The sequence below is a fragment of the Aspergillus vadensis genome (genome assembly GCF_003184925.1).
Source record: "Aspergillus vadensis CBS 113365 unplaced genomic scaffold BO88scaffold_17, whole genome shotgun sequence".
NCBI classification, from domain to species: Eukaryota; Fungi; Ascomycota; class Eurotiomycetes; order Eurotiales; family Aspergillaceae; genus Aspergillus; species Aspergillus vadensis.
This window is the reverse complement of record NW_020292055.1, coordinates 639,591-665,837: the sequence shown is the minus strand read 5'-3', so window position 1 is coordinate 665,837 and position 26,247 is coordinate 639,591. Positions and strand designations below refer to the sequence as shown.

General features: G+C 51.3%; 8 protein-coding genes across 8 annotated transcripts; 3 read left to right on the top strand and 5 right to left on the bottom strand.

Moving 5' to 3' along the window:
* Window positions 1–1,542: 1,542 nt before the first annotated feature.
* Window positions 1,543–5,499, bottom strand: BO88DRAFT_369091 (PLP-dependent transferase). Its single transcript, XM_025704133.1, has 6 exons — window positions 4,441–5,499; window positions 3,744–3,840; window positions 3,228–3,647; window positions 2,601–3,165; window positions 2,217–2,544; window positions 1,543–2,159 (listed from the first exon to the last, which is right to left on the bottom strand). The coding sequence occupies exons 1-6, from the start codon at window positions 5,449–5,451 to the stop codon at window positions 1,791–1,793; spliced, it is 2,790 nt and encodes a 929-aa protein (XP_025561240.1). The 5' UTR covers window positions 5,452–5,499; the 3' UTR covers window positions 1,543–1,790.
* Window positions 5,500–6,689: 1,190 nt separating this feature from the next.
* BO88DRAFT_406300 (intradiol ring-cleavage dioxygenase) lies at window positions 6,690–8,077 on the bottom strand. Its single transcript, XM_025707118.1, has one exon. The coding sequence runs from the start codon at window positions 7,876–7,878 to the stop codon at window positions 6,772–6,774; it is 1,107 nt and encodes a 368-aa protein (XP_025561239.1). The 5' UTR covers window positions 7,879–8,077; the 3' UTR covers window positions 6,690–6,771.
* Window positions 8,078–12,187: 4,110 nt separating this feature from the next.
* On the bottom strand, window positions 12,188–13,356 carry BO88DRAFT_406298 (15-hydroxyprostaglandin dehydrogenase). Its single transcript, XM_025707117.1, has 4 exons — window positions 13,259–13,356; window positions 12,964–13,196; window positions 12,606–12,883; window positions 12,188–12,543 (listed from the first exon to the last, which is right to left on the bottom strand). The coding sequence occupies exons 1-4, from the start codon at window positions 13,314–13,316 to the stop codon at window positions 12,240–12,242; spliced, it is 873 nt and encodes a 290-aa protein (XP_025561238.1). The 5' UTR covers window positions 13,317–13,356; the 3' UTR covers window positions 12,188–12,239.
* Window positions 13,275–15,917, bottom strand: BO88DRAFT_466014 (fungal specific transcription factor domain-containing protein; the record flags this gene model as incomplete). The annotated part of the gene is made up of 8 exons (XM_025711450.1): window positions 13,275–14,074; window positions 14,122–14,280; window positions 14,334–14,514; window positions 14,559–14,745; window positions 14,792–14,858; window positions 14,903–15,691; window positions 15,748–15,815; window positions 15,885–15,917. The coding sequence occupies 8 exons, from the start codon at window positions 15,915–15,917 to the stop codon at window positions 13,588–13,590; spliced, it is 1,971 nt and encodes a 656-aa protein (XP_025561237.1). The 3' UTR covers window positions 13,275–13,587.
* A 429-nt stretch (window positions 15,918–16,346) lies between these two features.
* On the bottom strand, window positions 16,347–17,632 carry BO88DRAFT_489378 (CaiB/BaiF CoA transferase family protein; the record flags this gene model as incomplete). The annotated part of the gene is made up of 1 exon (XM_025712694.1): window positions 16,347–17,632. The coding sequence occupies one exon, from the start codon at window positions 17,630–17,632 to the stop codon at window positions 16,379–16,381; it is 1,254 nt and encodes a 417-aa protein (XP_025561236.1). The 3' UTR covers window positions 16,347–16,378.
* A 2,006-nt stretch (window positions 17,633–19,638) lies between these two features.
* BO88DRAFT_369079 (MCT family MFS transporter) lies at window positions 19,639–21,270 on the top strand. The gene is made up of 5 exons (XM_025704132.1): window positions 19,639–19,863; window positions 19,919–20,506; window positions 20,557–20,652; window positions 20,710–20,994; window positions 21,049–21,270. Exons 1-5 carry the CDS (start codon window positions 19,739–19,741, stop codon window positions 21,212–21,214), a joined length of 1,260 nt encoding a protein of 419 aa, XP_025561235.1. The 5' UTR covers window positions 19,639–19,738; the 3' UTR covers window positions 21,215–21,270.
* A 436-nt stretch (window positions 21,271–21,706) lies between these two features.
* Window positions 21,707–23,132, top strand: BO88DRAFT_489376 (aromatic ring-hydroxylating oxygenase subunit alpha; the record flags this gene model as incomplete). Its single annotated transcript, XM_025712693.1, has 3 exons — window positions 21,707–22,509; window positions 22,561–22,786; window positions 22,846–23,132. The coding sequence occupies 3 exons, from the start codon at window positions 21,707–21,709 to the stop codon at window positions 23,047–23,049; spliced, it is 1,233 nt and encodes a 410-aa protein (XP_025561234.1). The 3' UTR covers window positions 23,050–23,132.
* A 633-nt stretch (window positions 23,133–23,765) lies between these two features.
* On the top strand, window positions 23,766–25,845 carry BO88DRAFT_445102 (terpenoid synthase; the record flags this gene model as incomplete). The annotated part of the gene is made up of 5 exons (XM_025710174.1): window positions 23,766–23,966; window positions 24,026–24,378; window positions 24,429–24,603; window positions 24,636–24,934; window positions 24,983–25,845. The coding sequence occupies 5 exons, from the start codon at window positions 23,766–23,768 to the stop codon at window positions 25,785–25,787; spliced, it is 1,833 nt and encodes a 610-aa protein (XP_025561233.1). The 3' UTR covers window positions 25,788–25,845.
* Between the last annotated feature and the right edge of the window lie 402 nt (window positions 25,846–26,247).

The window sequence follows — 26,247 nt, the reverse complement described above, 5'->3', positions numbered from 1 at the left end:
GAGAAGGGATTGTAGGGCCCATCGGAACAGAACTACCGACAGGCCCTCAAATATGAATGACGAGCGAGATGATGGGAGAGAGAGCCGAAATCTCTGCCAGGCCAATCTTGCTGGCAGTCGTCGTACTCCATAACGTGCCTCAACTAGGGCTGAGGCTTTCGCAGGTTATTTTTATAGCGAATTGACTCGGTGATTGGCTTCGGGGATCCGGAGTGGGCCGTCGGCCACTCAGCGGCCACGCGGCTTTGGTCCACCCGTTGCTTGTTCGTTTCTTGTCATTAGTTTCTAGTGATGGATGGCGATGGCACCGGCTTTATCTTGTTCATTTCCAGTAGAGGATGAGGGTATCCTTTTCAACCCCAACTGAAATCACTCCCTTCGCGATACCTGTGAGCAGAGAATCACCAATATCCACAACATGAACCCTCACCACACCCCTATGTCCACCCTGACTCCACTGCACCACTTCGTGAGGAAAAGAATTTAGCCCAAGCACACCAAATCTGGTTCCAACCGAAGCGTGCTCCCCGCTAAAAGCTTCGCTCTGCCTCCCCAACAGAGGGCTGGGCAAATGCAACGGCCGATCGTCGAACTGGTGAGCGCCTTGGGCGTGGTCCACCCACGGAAACCCAGCCACACCGAACAGGCCATCTCGAAGCACAAGAATAGCAAAGTGAAACCAACTCTGAACAAAAGTTCGATATCTGCGCCACGCTACTTACGGTAGTCACTCCACGGATTCAACTCTTTCAGGTTTAATGCCGTTGTCCAAATGGACTAAAAAGGTGTGAGATGATGCATTCACGCACCATCTTACGTGGTTTGTCCGTCTCATCAACTCCACTTACTAACCCATATTCTGTGTGCGCAAAAGATCGACGCGTTCTGGCAATAAATCAACTCCCGGCTTAACCTTAAAATGATGCTAGTGTTTTTCTACCGCAATTTCTAGATTCCACGCAATTTTCTCCTTTACCGTCACAGCCTTTATTCCCCGATGGAGCAAAATCTTAGAAAAACTAAATACTTAGTTAAAATGCCGATTGAACATGCCCCGCTCACAACGGTAGACGCAACCAGTAGTTATCGCCGATAGGTTTGATGCTGTATGCCAGATTCTATGTGAGCCACGTATGCGCCTACTTGGACTTTACCTGCAGGGGAGAGAATATATATTATTAGCAGTATTCGACTGAAACTGCATTCCGTAGTTTCGGAAATTTCGGAACCACCTGCCAGGACTTATGCTGTGCTTGTTTTGATTACAGTGATGTACTATGCTAGTGTCGTCGGTTGTTGATTTCTACGAATATCTGAGACATATCACTATGCGCCCCAAAAAAAAAGAGTAACTGAGCGTGGCGCACTCACATCAGCAATTAGCAGCACAACCGTGCCGACCGAACCACTAATAAATATGATACTAGTACCGACTTGAAGGCCTGTGCTCTAGCTACTAGTACGCCGACCGAGGTCACAATGTTTGCGCCCAGTGTGCCGCATCCCAAAGAGTTCGAAACAAAGTTGTCGCAGTGGATGGTTGTGTGAAGGCATCAGTGCAGGTCGACTGACCCTGTTAATGGTTTATCTCCTATTCGAATATCACCGAAGTCATGATCAAACAGAATTCTCCGCGGATCCAATACTATTAAACATGATATATCACAGACTATGAATGCGCTGTGATGGCCATTATAACAGAACAGTTTCCGATTGTGCTTGATAGCATTAATTTTATGTGTGATCATCACTCATACATTCGTCACTCATACAGGCCAACCCCGCTGCTATCAGCTCAACCCCGGCCACGCCGACTCGAACCCCGTGTCGAATCCCAGAGACCAATTCTCATCGAGGAACGGCCATTGCCACATTTCCGCCTCTACATCTGCCCATTCACCGCTACCACCGCTACTTCCACTACCGCCTGGCGCTGTTAACTCGGCCACCGACATGCGTCGCACTCCAACTCCCTCTGAGGATACGCCTGGGCGTCGTCGTGAAGCAGGCGCTGTCTCAGGTCGCGAGACACGAATGTCGCCGTATTCATCGAGGGTACCAGCCAGAGTGAGGTGCTCCGGACGGGAAACGCCTGTAGGGCCTTGGGCGGTGGTTCGGGCGGTTTCATAGAACCGGTTGGCTTCTTGGAGGGTTCGCCACTATCACCTGTTAGTCTTTCAACATAGATTGGATGGGAGGTGTGGGGGTGGTCGTACCCAGCTCGTTCCCACGTCCCAGAACCGACACAGTCGCTCCAAGTAATCCAGATTCATCTTCTTCTCTTCCTGCGCGCGCGCCAACCCCCCCGGGTACCGGCCCGGGCAGACAGTCCCATACATGTTGATATGGGCGGCGACGAAGACGCTGAACCCTGCGTAAGGTGTGATTACCGGGGTAGCGCAGGCCTCGAGAGCAGTGAGTATAGCGCCGATGTGCTGGGCTGTCGCGAAGAGGTGGTCAATGGCTTCGTCGTCCGCAGGGTCATGATGGTCAATGGATGATTTGGGGGTGGAGAGAAAGCGGTCGCGGTAGAGGAACAGAATACTATGGTTGTGTCAGTAATGATCTCATCGAACACCAGGACGGTCAAAAGAACACACCTCATAAAATACACCAGGTTGATATAAGCGAACAACTCCCCCGACCCCAAGGCCACATGCGCCTGCGCATTGGTCTCGGGATACCGCACCGTCGCATCCTGAAGCCCCCTCCACTCGTCCAGCTCGGCTTTGAGCATCTCCCACGCGCGAAGGGACAACCCTGCCGATCCTTGCGCCCGACCGCGACGGCTCTCATTGGCGAATCGGAGTATGCGAACGAATATGTCGAACCCCCGTGTGACGATCGTCAATCCCCGATCAATGGATAAATTCAAGGCCAGAGAGGATGAGCGGTTCATGTCCGCCGGCATCAAGCGCGGCGTGGCTTTCCCAAAGGTAAAGTCGGAATCGCTGATGGGGAGGGGCACGGAGATCTGGCGGAAGGAGAGGGCAAAGTGTTGGCGGGCGCCGGAGCTGAGCTCACAGTCCTGCGCGAAGCAGCACCAGTAGGTGCGGACCAGCTGTTCGTAGGTTATGCGATGAGCGGGCAGGTCGAGAAGGGGTTGTTGTTCCATGGTGTCATCGGCGGTCTTGAGGAGGGATTGGATCATGTAGGTGGCCATGCCTAGATCGGCCCATTGTGTTAGTGATGGTCGGGCTGAAGGGGTAAGTTGAGTGGAACAGTACCGCTGCACATCCATGCGCGATAAGGCCGACCAGAACCCCATTCATACAGCGAGATCATGACAAGGGATTGTGCAAGATAGAGGGAGGGAGCTTCAAAGGCGCGATGGGCCAGCTGAGAGCGCGCATACTCGGCGTAGGTTTCAGGAGCAGCCAGGGCGGCGTCGGGCATGAAGCGGGCGCATAGAGAGAGTAGAGCTGAGAGAAAAACGGGTTCAACCGCGGAGGCATTGTGGGAGAGATCGGCGATCAGCGAGGGATAGTGGAGGAAGTTGACGACTGGAAATTTCTTGCGGTAGATGTCGCATGCTGCGATGAGAGTGGCCGGGGCGATAGCAGCAACGGGGTTAGCGGAATGAGAAGGAGTGGGCGTAGGAGCGAGCGAGCTGGCTGTGGGAGTGGTCGCGGTTGTCCTCGTTGTGTCTGTCGCTGTTCTGGTCCCTGTTGCTATCCCTGATGCCGAACCTGAAGCTGAACCGGTTCTTCTGATGGTGGCTCTGCGAGGGGTTCGGGGCGTACGCACACCGGGAGAGCGCGGATCGGTCAGGACGCAAGAATCGCGATGGAGGCGGTGGCAGCGACGGCAGGGAGGATGGCCATCGTGGATGCACTTGACCTTGGATTGTCTGGTAAGTGAGCAATTGATAAAAGTGATTGGACAGGGAGGATTGGAATGGAATGGAATGGAAGTGAGGGAGCTTAGCTTACCGACAGCTGTCGCAGGAAATGGACAGGCGCATTGTTGCAAATCACCTCAAAGCCGACACGGGAATAAATTAAGATGGAATTGGCCAATATTGAGGGGGGAAGCGGGATTGTGTGAGGGGCACGTGAGGGGTATCAATATTATATTCCCGGCGGTCGGGAATAACAGAAGAATGATCGGGAATAATGAGGGGAAGTGCCATATTCTTTGTCACGGAAATTGCAGCAAGTGGATTCCATCAAGTAATTTCCCCAACAGTCTGGCCCGGCCATTTTGTCTCCCTCTGTTTATTTTTAATTAGGGTTCCATGTTAATCTTCCGATTGACTCATGGAGATCTCATTAGTTCATCACATTAAACTCTGTCTCTGTCACTGTCACTGTCTCTGTCTCTGTCTCTGTCTCTGTCTCTCTATTAGATAGCTCGGGTATTATTATCATGACATTAAGAATGAAGCAAACCCAACTATGCCTGATGGATTGCCTGCAGCCACTGACACAGTTTATCCACCGCCATCTCATCCGTAGCCCACGCTGTCACAATGCGAATCACCGTGCCAGTTTCACGTTTGTCCCACTCGTAGAACCGAATGCGCTCCGCCAGCCGATGCAGCATCGCATCCGGTACCACGACAAACACCTGGTTGGTTTCTGTGTCGGCCGCCAGCTCCCATCCCATGCGCTCAAACTGCGCCGAAATGCGCCGTGCCATGGCATTGGCATGTCTGGCCAGCTCAAAATACAATCCATCCCGAAACAACTCGGCAAACTGCACCCCCATAACGCGAGACTTGCCCAGCAAGGCTCCGCGCTGCTTGATATTAAATTCAAACCCTTCGGCCAGACTTCTGCGCACCACGACCGCCTCGCCCAGCAAGGCGCCCATCTTCGTGCCACCGATCCAGAAGATGTCCGTGTAATCCACCATATCGCGCAGGGTGAGATCATTCATCTCGGCGCTCAGCGCCACCCCCAATCGCGCTCCGTCCACATGCAGCAGTAAATCCCGCCGTCGACACGTCTCCGACAGCCGCCGCAGCTCACTCCGCGTGTAGATCGTACCCACCTCCGTCGCATTGGAGATGTACACCAGCCGCGGCTTGGCCATGTGCGGGAAGAAGGTATTGCGATCCAAGACCCGTTCGAGATTCTCAGGGGTCATTTTTCCCCGGACCCCGGGCACGGGGATGACTTTGTGGCCGGTGGCTTCAATGGCTCCGGCTTCTTTGTCCAGAATGTGTCCAGTTTCTACAGCCAGGACGGCTTCATACGGCCGCAGACAGCTGGCAATAGAGATGAGATTGGCGGCAGTTCCACTGGGGACAAAGTGGATGGCGACTTCATCGTCGGTGGCTTGTATTTGAGAGTAAATTAATTGACGAGCTTCGTGTGTGTATTCATCGGTGCCATAGCCGGTTTGTTGTGTGGCGTTGGTGAGGAGGAGGGACTGCAGTAGGCGTGGATGAGCACCCTCGCTGTAGTCATCCAGGAAGCTGTATGGTTGGGTGAGTTTGACGATCATTGTGTGTCAACCCTGTTGAAGGTTTAATTGGATATATGGGGATGTAAGAAGAAAAGAAGGAAAAAGAAAAACTCGGGAATTGAGTTTGGGAGGGAAGCTTTATGAGGAGAAATTGTGTGAGGGGAAATGGATGTCATTTCCGCTCGGGAATGACTCGGGAATGTGAGTCATGTCAGGATGAAGCCAGAGTTTGACAAAGAGAAATAAGATGGTCGGATCCACTGGGTGGGCCTATTCTAAACTTATCTGTGACAGGTAGATAACCAGATAGATGTACGCTAGATAGATTGTTGGTGGCTATGATGGTGGTGCCTGTCTAAGCTCTCTACCGGGGTTATGGTCACCATAACCCCCACCAGATTCTGTACAATTCCTCGTATAGTTCTACCAAACCCCAAGAACAGTTGGCTGGCAACGCCGGGTTCTGGGCTTATTGATCGACCGAATCCCTGCTTAGCTGCCGCGGGCGATCAGATCTCCTCGGGAATATGTACGAGCATCGGTTTCGACAACGCTTCTGCAAGGCGTATCTCTACCACGACCAGGGAGGCAGTCACCGTATCATATCAGAAGATAGTCGTGTATACAGATAGAATCTGAAGACATGTACTATCTTAATTGACTGGCTGGAGCCGAATATTATAGAATCAAGATATTCTATACTAGTGCTACTACGGAGTAATTTGGTATCACTCCAGGCTGCATGGTCTGATACGTCCTATCTCTGCCATTTCTTTGCACTCCCACACCGACCATTGCAGTAACCATGTGATGTAGACAACCCCCAAGAATGTACATAGAGTTCCTCTACCTCCCATGCAGCATCTGATGATACCATCGTGTTCTTACACTGAAACCGACGCAGCAAAGAGGCCGATCGGGCTGCACTCACTCACCGGAGAAGCTGCTTCCGTCTAGTCCATAGTCAAGAACGATCTCACCAACTGGTGAATTGATGAACAAGTCATAGAACAGGCAAGGATGCCGCATGCCAAGGAGGAACTCATTCCCTGATTCCATCCTTCCACAAGATGGTTGTTCAATGAAATAAGCAAAAGCCCGCGATGAACGGGAATAAAACGGAATTTATCAATCCCGAATTCCTGATGAGGCTAGACCCTCGGAGCGCCCCGCTTAGTCATTAGTGCTTACGAATCGGTCAGTTTCCGAAGTGATAGCTGTATCCAATCAACTCTTTGATATTCGTGAACTATCAAAGTAGTACCGTCAGGTACATCTGCTAGTCTAAACATACAAAAGTATCCACCTATTATTCATCGATTTTTCGTTCCTCTCTCCTTGTCCAAACTCCACCTGCGTTTAAGCGGAAGCGGAAGCGGACGCAGAGGGGGTAGGGAGACCACCGTCAACAGCATCCGGGTCACCGTCACAGGTACCGCAGACAGCCTCGCCGCCACTGGCAGTGTACACATTGGTCCAGTAGGGGTAGTGGATGGCCGAGGTGTTGACGGCAACGGTGAGGTAGGCGAACAGACCGTCCTCGAGGGAGTCACCCAGGTAGACGTAGTTCAGGAAGGGGTCGGTGTCGGCGTTCTCGGTCTCCACGGTGACCACGCGGTCCTCTGCGTTGGGAGTGATGGGGATCGAGTTGGTGTTGTAAGGGTAGGTGGACTCGACCTTGCTGATCATGTCCTGGTCCCAGAAGATCTGGCCAATGTGGGGAATGGAGCCACCCGCCAGGGTGTTGTTGGGCAGCAGAGTAGCGCCCCAGTGCACAACGTTGTGGTAGTGGGTGGTGCGGTCAGCGTAGTGACCGGGGAACAGGGTGTTGAAGGTCACCACTCCGTCCTCATCGGTTTTCTGGACACCACGGAGGAAGGTGCGGTTGTAGTTGGCCAGGTCGTTGGAGTTACCGTTGCCATCAGCCACCAGGCCAGAGTAGACACCAGTGGCGTTGCAGCCCCAGATCTCGGTGTAGATGCCAGTGAGGGGCTGGCAGGTCTCGACGTCAATGAACTGCTGCTCGACGGTGACAGGGATACCCGGCTCGTTCTCGCGGATGTTGCCGCGGATGTGCTCACCGGGGATCCAGTAGGGTCCGGTCTCACCCTCAGCGCTGGGTCCAAGGAGGCAGATCTTCTTGTCGTCGTTGAAGACCTCGGTCTCGGGGGTGCTGGACGAGATGGGACGGGTGGACAGGTGCGACTTGTTCAGCACCTCAGCGGTGTCGCCACGGGCCTGCAGCTGACGGCGGTGCATATCGACCACGGCGCGGCGACGGGCCTCGGCGCGGGCGTGAAGGCCGCTGGCCTCCAGGCTGGCCTCACACTTCTGCAGACCGTGGGCCACACTGCGCTTGAAGGAGCGCTGCTGAAGGGCCTCACGCTCCTCATGGTGACCCGGGTGGGCGGTGGCCAGGAGGGCATTGCCGACGACGGCCAAGTTAAGGACGTTCTTGATTTGCATATTGAATCCGGGAGAAGTGTTGCAGAGATGCTTGACAATGCGAGGATGCTTGCGATGCGAGTGGGAGACTGAAGAGGTATTTGGGAGGGTATGTCCAAGGGGTTTATATAGCTATCTTGGAGTGATTTCGCGATCCCGATTCCTGTCCGGTACAATCAATATCACGCTGTGGTGGGTAATAGTTTATTCGGCATCCTTGTCTCGATGCGACTGAAATTCTCGTGCAGCCGATCCAATACAGGTACCTGCGGTGCACCGAGGGATGATCGTCCTGCAAACAAGGTCGATCACTTGGCATCAGTGTTGCAACCGATGGCGAGCTTCGCCCATGGTCCTCAGGTGTGTCTTCCTCAGGTTTCAATGAGGTCGTGGCCAATATACTCCGAAGGATGGAGCTGATGGAGACTGGATCATCTGGACTGTGATAGGCTGCACAAGCAAAAGAGATACCAGCCATGTAGAGAAGCATACTGAGTGAGCTGGCCAGACCGTCAGTGGCAGAAGGCCATCCTGCCAGAGCGGCCGCTGTGAATGGCTGTGATGTAAACCTCCCACAATAGGATTCTTCCACCCACATTCTCCACAGCCTGGGCATTGTGGGTGAGTGGAGGAGTTGATGGCAACTATCGTTCCAGGTTATCATAACCTAAGTTTCTGCAGATATTCGGAGTGATGGAAGGAAAGGATGCTGGGAATAGTAACCAGGGTGCCGGATGTGGAAGGCGCATAGACTTCAGGTGGTTGTGCCAAGCCGCGATGGAGATGCCAAGCCAGCGTGAGGAAATCGGATTCGACGAGAGCGAGCGCGGACTAAAAACCAGCGCGAAACTAATTCGCTGGGAAGTGCTGATCACGACGATCGGGGGCCAACCGACACGAATAATAATGCATTGTCTCTCACTGGCTGGCGGAGGACTTCCTGCAGACACCGGCGGGCCGAATGACCTCTCCGGACAGTCCGCAGCAAATGTAATCCGTTGAAGGATACTGGGAGATCGGCCGGCTCGACTATGGGAAGAGTCCACTCGGTTCGGCCCACCGTGAGCAGAGAACACCATCTCTGCTTCACATGCCCTGTCGGAATGGTCTCATTGGCAGGTTACTTCGATCTCTGACCCAGATGTGTCGCAGTAAGCATCCCACTCCATATACTTCCCAGTAAAGATACCTTACAGGATGGCCTTCAGGTCTCGAGATGAAGCCTACACACATCTCTCAACAGAAAGGAACAGGTATCCTCCCGAAAAGACAAACGGTCGCACCCGACAGAGTTGTCAAATAGGTCGACCCAACCGGGACAGACTAGCTAGCCACTGCTGCAGACAGCTTATTAGAGCTGCATAAGTCTGCTTGGCGATGCTGCGAGCTGCGCAGGATGAGGACCTCGAACGTCCAGATAGATTGAAGTCGGATTAGAATTTAACCCCAGACGGCGTTCCTTCGGGAAGGTCGCAGATCCACAATCCACCTTCCGCATCCAGACCCGACGCGTCGTCAGCATCGTCCCTTCGATAGCGAAGCGACCCTTTGAAATCAGATCTATTTTGAGCATAACTGGTACTGGGCCCAGCGGGGACCTAGACACGGCTCAGGGTCATCGCTTGGGGGGGAAGAATACGGGGAATAAACCACTACCGGCGAGAACGAGAAGACGGGTATGCCACCATGGCGGTGCACGATAGCGATCGTCAGCAGCGCATCGGTCAATAATGATCCGTTACCGGAGATAAACCTGATCAGGTAGGTGAAGCCGGGCTCCGTCGGCGGCCTACATACTCCTCATGTCGAGTAGATGAAACTGAATGCCTGCCATTGGGCAATAACCCCCTCATGGGAGCTTTCCCTTGGCACTCCAATGTAATCTCTCGACTTCAAGCATGATGAAGGACCGCAGTGGGGTGGTGTCCCTATCAATCCCGCACTAAACACCTGCAGGATTCTGGAGTATCATGTTGAGTCACGATTGATAAGCCGGTAACCTTGGGGGGCAAGTCGGTGGAAACCCCCGGATGAGGATTCACCCATTTAGATTCAGCCGTCAGATAAGGAAGAAGTGTCTCAGCTAAAGAAACACGTCTCGAGCCTTTGCGCACCTCGGAGTCGGACTGGAGAGGAATGCTTTCATTGACTGCCTAGTCAGAACGGTCATTATGAGTTGGTTGGTGGGGGTTATTCCCTCAAGCAACAATGAAGTACATGGTCCTGCAGGAACCGGGAGTGTCCGACGCAACAACGCAATGGCTTCCGAGGCCTTTCCGAGCTGAATAGTAAGTCACTATGTCAATAAGGCCAGCCGGCCCCTCGCCGGCTGGCGTGCTGCTGTTCGATTCTATCATAGCACAGGATTGAGCAAGTAGGCAGGGTCCTCGTCTTATGTTGGGCAGAGGCATTGTGGCATGATGCTATGGCCTGATCATAATGAGCTCAGAGTGACTATACTCTTGGCCAAGGCTTTCATACAGTGGGGGCTCGAGGACCCATCTATCAGAATCCATGAGGCAGAGAGCCTGTATTCCGATCTCTCAGCGAAGGCTTCCCCGATCATGCATGGTCTCTATAACATGTTCATTGGAAGCGTTCAACTGCTACGCTGCGCCATGCAGTACCGGGTAAATCTTCGGCCACGCCCTAGATTCCAAGTGAGGAAGCTAAAGTGAGAAGTAGAGGGTCATTGCGATGGAGAGGGAGTAAGAGTAAGCGGTGATAGGCTCGATTAGTCGGATCAGGTGATCCCTTCTGTTCCTGATGCTCTATAGAGCATAGCGCACCCCCAAGTCTCTGGATATCCTGCCATCACTCCCATGGAGCAGTCCAAGACACCTCGAGCTCTTCCGGCATTACTAAGTAGGTGCCAAATCCTTGCACGATGTACGCTCTTTCAGGAGCATAGTGTTTCGTCTGAATGTCGAATCATCATAAACCATATTTGCTAGAATTTAATATACCACGTGCAGCAAAATCATTCGCCAGACACCCTTAGCAAGGCCTAGGAGAGCCGTTACATGGTTTCTGGGGCTGTCCAAGATAAGGCGACAGAACATTCCAGTCTCTCTACCCAGCTGCATTGGAAAATTGTCATCTGGAAGCTCTCTCGGCTGGCCATGTATACCATAGATTCTGTTATCATCGTAGAACTAAGTTTCAATTTTCCCATAAAGCTATTTTTCGCCCATTGGCATCGGAAAGATATACAACTTGTAATATTGAGATTCCGTATCGGACATTTAATCTGGGATCAGGAAAGATATGTATCCTGCACTCAACTTTGGGGACGTCTTGCGGGTTGCTAAACCACCAGATATGACAACGTGAGAATAGACATGATAATATAAAAGAGACTTATGTAAAATAGTCAGAATTGCAGCTTCATGACACAAACAATCGATCGCAATTTACAATAGTGAAAGACGCGAGTGATTATGTAGACCCGTACTAGGTGTAATACAACCTACTACTAGTCTTGTGCCTAAATATATTTTTCGGCTGTGTTCATTGCACCTAGTACTACGAACTTATACCACAACACAACCATCACCCAAATGGTCCCCAAGAGGTGCCTAAAATCAAGATAGTAGACAAAGTGTTCGTAAAGTACCTAGACATGCAAATATGTATTAATGGTTGTATTATCATCATATAACGGTCAAAAAAAATATCGCCCAGCTTAATGAACCTCCATAGGTAATGAACCGTAGTATATGGTTTATGTATCCAATTATTCGTAAAAGGACATATTTGAGAGCTATCGCATTATTTATCCACACGATATAGCTTACGTCTATACTGTTATATAACTATCAGTACCTATATATCACTGTATATAACTTCTATAAAATCTCTATCACATCCATATAATTCCTAATACGAAAGCCATGGGCTTACTATGATTAGTAATCAATACACCGACGATCAATGAAACAAATCAGTAAAAACGCTCGTGCTTAACTAGCATAATTCATTTTTCTGACTTAATGCGCAAGCTTTCTGAGGATGGGTCATGTTAAGAGAGTCTCTCTATCGTGCCTCTATATATGCCGGTAGTTTTAATCATGGAGCGACCCTACAATGCAAAGTTTCAGAAAGCTTTGCCACGTGATTGACCAGAGTTCAATGCTATAGGATGCGTTTATAGTGGAATCTAGATGCTAGTGACTAATTGATCGCATTGCAGCCGGGAGATTACGTGGAGAGAAGAGTCGTAGTCAGGCCAAACACATCAGGTCAATAGAGACATGAGTCTAGCATTATTCTGTGTTAGTTGCTAAGATCGGATCGAAGTGACGGGAAGAATACTGCCAAACTGAATACTCTCTTGATGCGATAGGTGTCATTGTCGATTGCATTAACTAAGGGTATAATGATTACAGCTTCGCTTTCCGCTCATTCTTCAACGCTGCGCGGACCGGTTCGATGAAGTTAGCCAGCATCTTCTTATCCGCACCGGCATACACATTCGGTGGCGAGACATTCCACGGCGGGATGACTCTACGTCCGTCCGGGCCGGAGCTGGTAATCTCCACCACTGAACCGCCGGGGTATTTGCCCTGCTGGATCAGCTCGAGCATGTACTCTGCCACTTCTGCGGCCGGGACATGTTTTACTCGGTCATAGGATAGATGCTTGCGGACACCGGGGACGGAGTCCCACAGAGGCGTGGGGACAACGCTGGTTGACGTTAGCATGCTCTAGGAAATCGGAGACTCGACGGATAAAAGGGGATGGAATACCCTGGACAGATGGAGGTGACTTTCACGCCCTCCAAGTGGTCAAGCATGGTCATCGACTTGACGAAGCCCCAGATGGCATGTTTGGATGCGCAGTACAGGGGGCTTCGGATCGAAGCATTTATTCCCGCGATAGAAGAGACCAGGCATACGACACCCTTCTTGTCCTTACCCAGGAGAGCTCGGATGGCCAGTCGAGTAAGCTTGATAGGGTGGTTCACGTTGATGTCGATACACGCGTAGTCGGTCGTTTCCTTGTCTTCCCAGAAACTGGACCATGACTGATTTTAAATTTCGTGAGCGAGGAGACCGTGAAGTATTTGATGAAACGAGAGATGCTTGGTTAGGAAGAAACACGTACGGGTTCAAAGATGGCAGCTGATGCGACATACACGTCGGGTACATCGTTCCATTTGTCTTGCGAAAGCTGGATGAGGGCTTGCAACTCGGCCCAGTTACGGACGTCACAGCGCTGGAAAATGACGGCGTCGGAGCTGTCGACAAACTGTTGGGCTTCGGGAATGAGGCGCAGATCGGCAATGATGATTCGGGCGCCTTTGGCGGCGGCCTGGCGGCAGAGCTGCAACCCGATCCCTGAGTGGTGCGTTAGTGTGATGTGGAGAAGGGGTGAAGTGAGGGTCAAATTGAGGCCTCACCGGATCCTCCTCCCGTCACCAGGACGATTTTGTTGTCGACGGGAAAGTCACCGAACATGGTGCCGTAAGACAAGATCAAATTAAAGATGAGGTTGAGGTCGATCTGACAGAGGGGAAGCCAGGAATTAATACGGGATCAGCCTGGCCTCGGCAGGGAGTGAGCTGACTGACTCGCACGCGGACGGTGCTCCACGCCTTGCCCGCTTAGCGCGATCGAGTACCAAACTCTGCCAAGACGATCCTCCTCCGAGCTGAACTTGTTGACTAGGTTGGGAAAAGTGCGGTCGCCGCCATTGAGAGTGCAGACTTTTTAAGTGGGACAGATTTCGTCATAGGAATCGGTAGAGAAACTCCAAATTTTGCAGATTTATAGACGGGTCGTGGCTGGGAATGACCCCCGAAATGTCGGTATAATCCTCGGCAAAATTGAACAGCCCGTACCAATCACTCGGGGCGCTAATATCACCAGTGGGATACTGCGAGTGCGCCGATTGACAAGGTGCATCGAGCGTGTGTCCCTCTGGGTTCATATTGAGAGCAGGGAAAGCATCTGGGGTGGCAGGGACAAAATCGCGGGCTTCGGTCTTTGGGGGAGGAGCAGTGGCATCGACCGGTCGCAGAGTACGGGCAGTGCTATCATCCAAACATCGGAAGAACAGGTTTAATACCCAGTTCTCCAAGTCCCAGGATTTTTGCAGCTCCTGTAGGCTCAAGAGACAAAGTCTGGCTCGGTGTTCCGCCAGTTTGCGACCTGTCCCAGATGAGCGACGGAACTCGATGGTGTGAATACAGAGGGTTGAAAACGCGTGGGTAATTCTACATGGTCAGTTTGATACATGTATGGATTATCGACGAGGACTTACAGATGTGGAGGTCCATGTTGGACCAAATTATGCGAGAGCATATCCTCCAATACTCGTGTGCTTTTGGTCGCAGCATCCAAGGCTATCTGGCCTTGGCTGTCGAACTTCCCATCCGATGGATTGAGAAATGACGGTCGGTAAAGCAGGACATAGAGGTTTCTAGACATTGACAGGTCAGGGGAGTCAATTCGAGTGAAATACATGTTGCTTACTGGTATGTCATTTGTAAGAGTCCCGCTAGAAATCTGGCTCGCGGAGTTGTGGCGTTTTCGAGCTTCAGCTCAGGAGGCATATTGGATTCCCAATCCACCAGTTGCTTATGCAGCACCGCTCGTGACGTACCGCTGGATGACGAAGATACCGGCGAATAATGGGTCGATACAATAGAACGCACTGAACAGTAAGCAAAGATTCCAAGTCGGGAGGTTCAGACATACATAGTTTGGCCAACTTCGCCATCTCGGCCGGATAACGGAGATCTTCTATACACTGCACGCCAAAAAGACCTTGTCCTCCAGCTACCTCTTCTTGGATATCATCTGGCTCGAGCATGGCGACATCGCAGTCTTCGTCCCGAATGTGCGGCGGAAGCCCAAGTGCTGCGGCGCTTTGCTGGTCTCGGGCCTGACAACGATGAGTATTGACACCAGGTTTATGAGAGATGACATACGTAAAGTGACCACCAAATCCGCTTCCATAGCCCCGCTTCTCGACCGGACCCAAAAGAAAACTTCGACCTGATTGAATTAGCAGGTGAGATGGAGCATTAGAAAATACATACATCAAATGCATGCCGCGCTTTTGAGCCAAGTCAATGGCAATGCCCAGCCAGAATCGAATGTCCCGCTCTTCAGAAGGACCTCCACGCCAGAAGCTCAACAGAAACAACGATTGAATTTTGACCGTCTTGTTAGACTCCCAATCCACATCATAGATCGCCTTTGCTCGGCTGTAGAAAAGGAATTTCGCCCAGTATCGAACAGGGAACTCCGTCTGGGCAAAAGCCTCGTCCGTGCAAAGGCTTACGCCAATGAACAGCATAGCCTGGAGGAGCAGGGGTGACAAGCTCCCTTGCGCATAGCCCTCATACACAGCAGTACGATCAACGATCGGGAAACAGGGATGAAACCAGTCAAAGTACGCCCGCAGAAGAATTGCACATGTCTCTGGCGGAGGGTACGAGAAGGCCCCGTCAGCTTTAAGCTGGTCTTCCTTCTTGACTTTGTGCGCACGGAAAGCCTCATCCCGTGTATTGAAAGCGTTGAGCTTCTCTGGAATGGGATAGTGAAAGCGAGTCATGTGCAGTTCACTACTCCCCTTCTCAGGCGATCGGCGCCCTTCGTCAATGACTACAGTGAGTGGACTGGATTCGCCAAAGAACACCGTCTGGTGGGCACTGGCAGCATCCCCTGACATCGGATGAACATGCGGCTCTCTTTCTTCGTGTTTACCACCCGATGGTGACGTTGAGGAATGGCTTCTTCCTTTCCCCGATGATGCCGGCAATTGGACCGAATTGCCGTCCGTTTGTGACATAGCATGTTGCCGGGCAGTCTTCTTACGAGGATATCTATGCCATGAATCAGTCTACGTCCCACGGCCACATTGAGAATAAGGAAAGCATACTTTCCTCGCTTCGAAACGCCTATCTCACAGGGCACATTCAACGAGAGACAATTCTGACATGGGCGCATCTGTAGCACATTGCAGCGGATTCGTCGCCGGTTGCAGTGGAGACAAGCCTGCTTGGCTCTGGTTCTCACCTGTCGGTGACCTGAGGCCTCCTGACTGGACATGATTCTGGAGTTAGTTCCAGCTACTATTGAAAGAGAGAATGTCCGCAGCGGAGTTCAGAGGTGACCAGGGAAGAATGCAAGTAGCCGTAGTCGAGGATAAAGCGGCTTTATGCTACCTCGGTCTTGGCGAGGATGTCGGCTTTTTGCCTGCTTTCCCGATCCACCTGCTTCGGCGATGGGGATATGGTGCCGATATTCACGGCCAAGTCGAACCTGCCACAGTGAGAAAAATGAAGAATACGCAGCAGTAACTTGTTTCGGATAGAGATTGAGTGCAAATTTCATGATGCGAACCACTAGCTCTACGTCTGATCAGTATGCAGTCTACGTACCTCTAACCTTTGAGTGGCAACACCAGCCAGTCCTCTTACGTATTAACAAGGAATCAAAATTTTAACACTCGTAGGTATAGCCAAGTCTAGGTACTAGCCCATCTGTAAAGAGTCTAACTTATTCTACCACTATTTCTCCGTACCCTCCTCGAGCCCCAACTCGGCCAGAATCGCCTTGTTATGCTCACCCACATCAGGGACCGCATCCATGCGCGCCCCATAAGTATCCGCATCACCCATGGTCATTCCAGGAGGCAACAGAGCCGGCACAGTCCCCGCCGGAGTCTTAACGTCAGTCCATCGCTGCCGGGCGTTTAGCTGAGGATGGTTCCAGACGCCTTGCATGTCATTGACGCTGGCATTCGCAATCGCCGCTTCATCCAGTCGAGCAATTACCTGCTCCGCAGAAAGCGACGAGAAGACATCGCAGATGATCTGCTTCAGCTCCTCTCTGTTCTGCGACCGCAGAGAATTGTTCACGAACCGCTCATCCGTAGCCAACTCAGCTTGACCCAATACGATATCACAGAACTTCGCCCACTCGCGCTCATTCTGAATCCCCAACATCACCGTCCCATCACCCGTCTCAAACGGACCATAAGGGTATATAGCCGCATGCGAAGCACCAGCAGGCGTCGGACCCGGGGCATTTTCATAGGTATAGTACATGGGGAACCCCATCCACTCAACCATGCTCTCCAACATTGAAATATCAATGTTACATCCTCGCCTGGCGGGATCCCTCTCCCGCTGATACAATGCCGCCAGGATATTCGAGTAGGCATAGCTACCAGCGGAAATATCTGCGATGGAAATGCCCACCTTGGCCGGCTCTTTCCCTGTCCCCGTGACGGAGAGCATGCCGGCCTCGCTCTGGATCAGCAGATCATAGGCCTTCTTATCGCGGTACGGTCCGTCAGGACCATATCCGGAGATATTGCACACGATCAAGGAAGGATGAGCGGCTTTGAGATCCGCGTAGGATAATCCCAGCCGGGCACTGGCGCCCGGGGCGAGGTTCTGGACGAGGACATCGGCGCGACTGAGCAGGCGCATTAGCACGCTGTGATCGGACGGCTTTTTGAGGTCCAAGGCGAGACTTTCTTTGGACCGGTTGGTCCAGACGAAGTGGGAGGCTAATCCATTAACGCGGGTGTCGTAGTTGCGGGCGAAGTCCCCGACACCGGGTCGTTCGACTTTGATGACTCGGGCTCCTAGGTCGGCTAATTGGCGAGTACAGAAGGGTGCGGCTATGGCTTGTTCCAGACTGACGACGGTGATGCCAGCCAGGGGACCTGCTTTTTTGGCAGTATTTGTGGACGCATGCCGGATGCTTGAGATGTTATGGCATGCCGCGCGGACAATGGGACGAGTGGTAGGCATGGTGGTGGTTGTTAGATTGATTGGGATTCTTCGTGGGGATAACCTAGGCTTTTTGAGGGCATCCCCGACCGGAGAACATCGCCGACCGTGGGGGCGCGGCTTCTCTGGGGTCGGCTATATGCCCCGGCCTGGCCTCGGTCCACCATTAGGATCATGAATGACTGTCGACTATAAAGGACGATGGCCATCCTAATAATGCCCAGGAAGAAGGTATTGATTATGTGCAATAGGGGAACCTTGTTGTTTCCAAAAGGACTAGATGTTTCTTCCAGACGTTATACAGTTTTTCTATAGCGCCTGTGACAACAGCTATTGCTAATTTGCTATTATGTCCATTCACCATTAGGGCGCACCGGTTGATCTCATCATGTTCTTCTTTTGCTATTTCTTTTTCAAGTTTACTCGGCTTAGGTATGACTGTAGGGATAACACTGACCTCTCTAGTCCACGGTTGATTGGCCACTCGTTCAGTTATTCTTGTCGCGCGGTCGCATTCGAACATATGCTTGGAAAGCCCCGATCGTAGCAAGGTTATGGGAAGATTTTACAGATAGCCACTTGGTGCACTGCAAAGGAGCAGTGGGAAGGAAGGTTGCTGGAAACACAGCTTGTCCTCAAGCACGTGGCCGGCACACGGCTTGAGCATTGATCACTTGTATGACTGCGCAGCTCGAACTCACAAATCCTAGCAGCTACATCTACTATGCAAGTCGACAAGGATGCTCCCTGCCAAATGCAGCCACGGGGCTGTTCGGCTGAACCCCTGCTGGGTGCCGCTTGTGGTGATCTTGGACAATGTTCACACCCACGCAAGCACTAAGGAGTCTTCTAGCCTGACATGTTTTTCCTACTACTGCACCTTAATGCGACCAAATGCCGGGGGTTCTTCGTAATGTGCATGTCTGATGACTGTCCCTTTACCAAAAGAACCCGAGCATCCTCAAAGAAATCAAAGCCTGCACCATTTGTAGACGGCGCTGTCAAGCTTTACATCTGTTCCTGAAGTAGCTCGGTCCAACGGACTAGCTGTCTCAACCGACGGATGAATAATGGCTGTCCATCGGGGAGGATGGCATCGTCCAGGGAACTCGCTTGACGATCATCGGGAAAGCCTCAGACCTCTCTGCCATCTGATTGGCGGGGGCAATGTGCTGTTCACGTCATCAATTTTGCGACGGGGGATAGCCCGATGAATGCGACGTGCCTCTTTCATGTCGGTGTGGCAGCTGCAAGCAGACGTTTCGGATACATCCGAAATTCTCCGACAAGAAACCTCCAAGCTATGACCTGAGCAAAGCTGATGCCCAAGTCGATCCTCAATCCACAATCATGTGTGGACAGAAGGTGACTCTCGATCGGCCGTAAGACTAAGTATTGACGGGATATTAGGTAGTATTATTAACTGCTGTCATCCTTTGATCAAATGTCGCATGCACACGTCCCAATGTTGGGCACGTCTTGCAGTAGTTCATGAAGTTCATTGCTCTGTACTTGGATCCGGCAGTTGGGATCAGAGTTTACACAGTGGATACCATGTGGGCCGCATCATCCCAATAATGGGTTCGAGAGTCTTCTGGCCAGGGTTCCCTGGTGTGGCTCGCTCACAGCCGCTTCGTGAGCTTTAGCTGGTCGCGAACGGAGGGGAAAGACCACTGCTCTTCAGCTGAATACCCAGCCCTAGGCTCCTCCACGTCCGATTAATTTACACAGCTCATATACTCTTTCAATTAGAGACATGCAATATTGAATGAGTCAGATCGCACTTGCCTTTGCAATGACACGGCTAACTTCATGCCTAATGCGACAAATGTTCGCATAATTAGCGCGACCCTGGTGAGCAAGATCCTTGTCGCGTCGGCCCCATCGGACATAACGAGAGCCGAAGGCCCGAGACGAAGCTTCTCATCGAAGCCCAGATACTTATCTTAGCGCCCGCATTTGTTCGGTCGGACTTAGCCAGTCGTAGACCGAATCGCTGTCCGGGACCCTGTGGAGGCTTTTTTCCCCGAGAATTTGTCATTCGCCTCATACATCCCTAATTATTCAAGAAGCGCTGTGAACATATATTAGAACAATATCTGCTGGAGAGTTCTGGGCTAGACAAACATGTCCGAGCCAAAGAACCAGCCGGTACAGGAGCCAACCATTCCGCCTGAAGAAGGGGTCAAGGGTTGGCTGACTGTGGCTGGAGGCTTTTGCGCCCTATTCTCCTCCTTTGGGTTCCTCAATGCGTATGTATCGACGGGCTAAAACTGTTACCCATACTCCGTACTGATCTTGTCACAGTATCGGTGTCTTTCAAACAACATACCAGCAAACGTCACTCAAAAACTACGACGCGTCCGACATATCATGGATTTTCGCCGTGCAGTTGGCCCTCATGTGGGCACCGGGACCGCTATGGGGTCGCATAATTGACACTTACGGCCCGATCCCGGTCCTCTGGCCATGTAGCATTCTGTGCGTGCTAGGACTCTGTATGACTAGCCTGGCGCATGAGTATTATCAGATTTTTCTTGCGCAAGGCCTCTGCTTTGGCATCGGCGCAGGCGGTGTTTTCACTTCGGCCATGATTTGCGTCGGCCAATGGTTTGTTCGTCGCCGAGGTCTTGCAACTGGCATTGCTGTATCTGGAAGTTCACTTGGGGGTGTTATCTTTCCGATCTTTCTGGACCGGGTCATCAACGACATCGGCTTCTATGGTGCCGTTCGGTATACAGCGCTATTCGTCGGGATCATGCTGGCAGTAGCCTGCCTGCTGATCCGTAGCCGTCTTCCGCGCAAGGAGTGGAATGGTAAAGCAGCGTGGATTGACCTGACTCTGCTGAAGGATACCGCGTTTGGGTTGTACACCGCTGGTGCATTCTTCATTATGTTCGTCAATATTCCGATCGATGACCCTGGTTATTGACTGACAGTGACAGGTGGGGACTCTGGGCGCCGTTCGACTATATTTCCAGCATGGCAGAGAACGCGGGATTTTCATCGACTCTTGCTCTCTATCTTATTTCCATTATCAAGTAAGGCTGCGCGATGCTTTCTTTCGCAAATCTCAGTGCTGACTCCGGGAAATGTAGTGGTGCCTCCATATTCGGGCGTCTCATCCCTCCCCAGTTGGCAGATGTTTTTGGTCATTTCAACGTCCTGACACTCTGCTGCTTCGGCACCGGCGTGTCAATGCTCTGTCTATGGCTTCCTTTCAACTACCACCCTTCTCATGCAGGGATCATCGTGTTCGCGGCGGTCTACGGCTTTGTCAGTGGCGCTGTTGTCTCTCTGATGATGCCATGTGTTGCCAAAGTGGGGGATCTGCAGACCCTGGGTCAGCGGTTCGGAACATTCCAGCTGATCATGTCAGTGAGGTGAGTATCAGGTTGTTCGAGCAAATTCAGTTTCCTGCTTGCTAACTTTGGCAGCTGTCTCACCGGGTTGCCGATCATGGGTGCCATTCTCGAAAAGCAGAACTACACGGATTATTCCGGCCTGCAACTTTTCGGTGCTTGCTGTGGGATATTAGGGTCTGTATTGATTGGAGCAGCGACGTTCCTGCTCAGGAAACTGCGCAATACGAGCAAAATGTGAGTTGGGCTAGTGACGGCCGGGCTAGCTGGGAAACAAAAAAGACTCGACATTGGGATAGAAGAATATATCTAGCCTTAGTACGACTTGAACGACTGCTACATGTAATAGATAGCATATAATAAACTCGAGCTTAGCACTTACTTAAAGACATGAATTGGGGAGTGTTAAGGGGTTCGGAATCCCCTTCTACCCAAGGGACGATATGTAGCAGCGACCAGCGACCAAAGGAGGATAAGTACCCATGATTTCCTTTAATCTTCTCTGGGTCCGATGAGAACGGCTGGACATCAGTTAGATGTGACAGATAAGCTAGTGATCCTTATCCAATGGCTTATCAGTGGTGTGCTCGGGCGAGCTCCCAACGCCCCCATCTTTGATGCGACAACGCCGAAGCAAGACCCCACTTACCAGCGCTGCTCTGTTATATAGGCACTGTGATGATCCGAGCTTCTCTGAGCCACCCTAACAATTTGTTCCACAAACTTCATCACAATGTGGCGATTACTTGGCCAGTCCTCCAGCACCCCAGAGAAAAGCTCTCCACCTCGGAGCCTTCCGGCGTCATGGTATCGCTCTGATGCCATGTATCAGCTGGAGCGGCGAGCCATCTTCTCCAAGCGTTGGATGTTACTCACACATTCCAGTCGACTTACCAAGCCTGGCGACTTTCTTTCCTTTACCATCTCTAACTTTTCCTTCTTCCTGACTCGAGACCGCGACGGTAACATCAACGGATTTCACAACATTTGTCGACATCGTGCATACCCGGTTGTCCAAGCTCGGTCCGGAACTACCTCTATCCTCAGCTGCAAGTATCACGGCTGGTCCTATGGACTGAAGGGAAACCTATCAAAGGCACCTCGCTTCGAGACTGTACCAAGCTTTGACAAAAGCCAACATGGGCTTCTCCCAATCCATGTGCATATCGATAAAGCGGGCTTCGTCTGGGTGAATCTAGAGGCCGGCGACCCGGAGGTCAAGTGGAACGATGACTTCCAAAAGATTGATGAGCAGCCGCGGATGCAGGATTTTGACTTTGATGGGGAATATTCTTTTGACCATTACTGGGAGATGGACGTGGAGGCGAACTGGAAGCTTCTGATCGAGAACTACAATGAATGTTACCACTGCGCGACCTCACATCCACTGATCAATGGAGTGTCGGATCTTCCTCGGTACCGGGTTGAGCCTAAGGCGAGGTATATGGAGCATCATATCTTCAACAAGGACAATATTGATGCGCAGTTCCGGAGGTCAATCACATACTTTTACCCTACCACATCGGTCACGGTCACGTAAGTTTGTATTGGAAAGGGAAGAGGTCGATGGTGAATTAACACGAGCAGAGATAAATTCTTCTACATTCAGCGCATGATCCCAGTTAGCGCGACGACCAGCAAGATCGAAAACGAAGTATATCGACACCGAGATGCAACGGACGAGGAGTTTGCCAACATCAACGCGTTTTACCGACAAGTCCTAGATGAAGACAAGGATCTCTGTGTTGGAGCACAGGAAAACTTGAGCGCGGGTGTGTTTATCAATGGCGAGCTTCACCCGGACAAGGAGAAGGTATGTATGAGACTTCGACATAAAGAGACGTGAGATTGGGCAAAGCTGACTGTTGGCAGGGGCCCATCCATTTTCAAGAAGACGTGAAGACAATGGTCATGGAGCACCGGCGAAAAGAAGAGGCCCAAGGCGGGGAGGAGATCTGGCCAGCTGTCCCTAAGATGACAGGGGAGATGAGGACAGGGAAGTTGGCAGAGGAGGAAAGGTTCTGTTCTCAGCTGGAAGCGGCGAGTTGCATGGCCAGATCAGAGCTGGCTTGGTAGTGGTTTAGCTGAACATGAAGTAATGAGCTTGAAAGGGTTCGGAGCCTTTCCTAATCAAAGACATTCGCATTAAGCAGTCAATGCAGTCAGATTGTGTTGAAAATTGAAAACATACCCAACGGTTAAAGAGTGGGGGAGTCCCTTATCTGGTAATACTAACTACCCCGATAACGTGATCCACCACCCTTTCCCTATTTGGGTTTCCCCACTACAGCTTCATCTCATTTTCTACTCATACCTTACTACTTACCTTTTCGTCGCGTCAATCCCGGGTTTGGTCGCCACAGCTCGATACTGTCGAGAAAGATCAGCTGGTCACTGTTTCATGCGTCGATCACTACCCCGGCCAACTATTATACTCCTGTCATGAGGTCAGGATATGTCAGCACCTCACTCATTGCCATCATTTTGGTCTGTCGATCGTATACTCAGTGAGGGCATCTCCAATACGCATTTGACAGCGGGTGGACGATTACTATGCTATTAGGCTTTCATCCAAGTGGTTATTCTCCACTCTATCCTGTTTCCAGTGGGCAATTAGCATCACAAAACAAACTTTCCAATCCACATGAAGCTCCGACGCAACCGCAACCGGTTCCAATCCGGAAGCTAGGGCAATGAAACAGGATTCGGCTGAACTTTGCAAAAGGGGCCGAACGCCCTTTGCCAGATATATGTTCCATACTCATGGGGTGCTCGTCATGCGAGAGTGCTAGATGAGTACGAAGCAAAATGGGACTCGACTATATTCTTTTGTAAGAGGCGTCTTTACTACCAATCTCCTTTCTGCATCTGCTAATCTTAAGTACGCAAGTAGTCATTGCACTTACACTATACCTGCTGCATCGGCACTGACTGTGCTCTACTACCCATTCTTCACCGCGCAAGACCGTTGCAAAATATGCATCCTGATTACGGTATTTCGACCGTACCTTAAAGCCAAGAACCTCTGATCTGATTTACCCTGGATTGACAGATTTCCATCATCGCAACAATTCCATGGGATTCTTACCTGATACGGTGTGCTATCTGGACCTATCCGCCCGACGCAGTAGTCGGTTCCAAGATACTTGATATTCCGGTTGAGGAGGTTTTCTTTTTTGTCATACAAACCTACATCACGAGTGTGGCATACTGTATTTTCACGAAGCCGCTTGTGCGACCCATGTACCTTCGGCCACATCTGGGGAGATGTAGAACAAGAAATATGGTAGCATTCGTCATTTTAACCTTGATGGGTGGTGGAATAGCGTGCCTGCTGTTGGGACAGCATATGACTTACCTGGGCCTAATCCTGGTCTGGGTCTGCCCAATCCTGCTCTTCCAGTGGTAAGGTCGGACTACCTTGAATCTATTGAAATGCTCATGCGAGAATGCAGGATGTTGTCCCATCCTTTTCTTATTGGACTTCCCGGCAAGCCCACAATCGCCGCGATCTGCCTCCCCACGCTATACCTCTGGGTTGCAGATTCCTGTGCTATGGAATCGGGGACTTGGAGGATAGAGAGTGGCACAAAATTGGATTATCAGATCGGCGGTCTCGAAGTTGAGTCAGTCAAACTCACCTGTGATTGTTAGACATCAAGTCTAACAGTAACAGAGAGGCGCTCTTTTTTCTGGTCACCAATATGATGATTGTGTTAGGACTAATTGGGATTGATTACGCATATGCGCTCCAAGAATACAAGTCCCTAACACGGCCAGCAGCAGACAAGGGCACCACGCTCAGGACAGCACTGTCTTTATTGTGCAGTCCGCCTTCTATAGACGAATCTCTCATATCTGCATTGTCCCAGGCCGTATATCGTCTGCAGGAGAAGAGTCAGAGCATGTTTCTCGGTAGCGCATTATTCCAGGGTCATCTACGCATTGATCTCATATTCTTGTATTACCCCTCAAACCCATGCGTGGTAAACTCATCTAATATGCATAGGTACTCCTTTTGTCGGGTCATGGATGACCTCATTGACGAAGCTGAGGATGAACGGGAAGCCGGATTATGGGTTACAGAGTGCAAACACCTCCTAGATCTAAGCTATCGCGGCCAATTACATCACGACACCTGTCACGCTTTTAACAAAGGGGAGAAGTATGAGAGACTATATCAATCAATGAGCCACCTGTCTCTCTCCCGTTTGACGGAGAGCTCTATCTATGATTTGCTGGAAGGGTTCGAGACCGACTTGGCATTCGATCCTAAGAAGGGAGCTTCTCCGATCAGATCCGACTCTTGCCTTGACCGGTACGCAGGGTTCGTAGCTGGAGCGGTGGGTACATTAGTACTCGACCTTGTCTTATTCCATCATGGCCATGACTATACGGAGAATGTGCCGCGATTAGGACGAGCGGCGAAGGAGATGGGCAAAGCCATGCAGTGTGTCAATATTGCACGTGATATCCACCGCGATGCAGCAATTGGACGAGTATATATTCCTACAACGTGGCTGGATGAAGTAGGCCTTACTCCAGGAGATGTATTAGAGCATCCTAATATCCCAATCATGTATGGCCTGCAGGAGAGAATGCTGCAGAAAGCAGATGGATATTATCAGGTCAGCCGAGAGGCAATTGAGGAGCTACCTCGTGGTGTAAGAGGGCCACTTCGGGCAACCGTGGAGAGCTACATGGATATTGGACGGCTGCTGAGGGAGCAGAAAGGCACAAGCCTGGCGCGAGCGTCGAAGATGAGGGTACCTTTGATGCGACGGCTAAAAGTTGGTTGGCTGGCAATGTTGTAAACACTCTATGACACAGTTTGTGCTACACATTTTTCTCACAAGGCACTGCTTCAATCAGGTCGAATAAGTGATCAAAATTGTCAGGCGTCAGGACGCAACGCTAGTGCTGACACTGTTTTCCTATTGTCACCTCCCGCCTATCGGCTCGAATGACCACTTCTGCCCCCAGGACCTTGGCTTCTGCACCAGACGGCGCAGGCAACTGGGTCCGAGGATTCAACTGACTTCACTGGTGAATATTATCTGACAGCATAAAAAGACCGCCTCGGCGCTATCTTCCGCCCGTCTGACAACACCATGTGTGGCGTTATTCAGCTGTGCAATGGTTCAGCTACAGCCCGTATCAAGAAGGCGCCATCGGCAAGGATAACCCAAACCTCGTCGTTTTGCTTGAATCGGTATCATACACCAGCTCGTCGGCTTTGACCGTAGGTTTAGCTGAATATCGAGACAGCCAGCC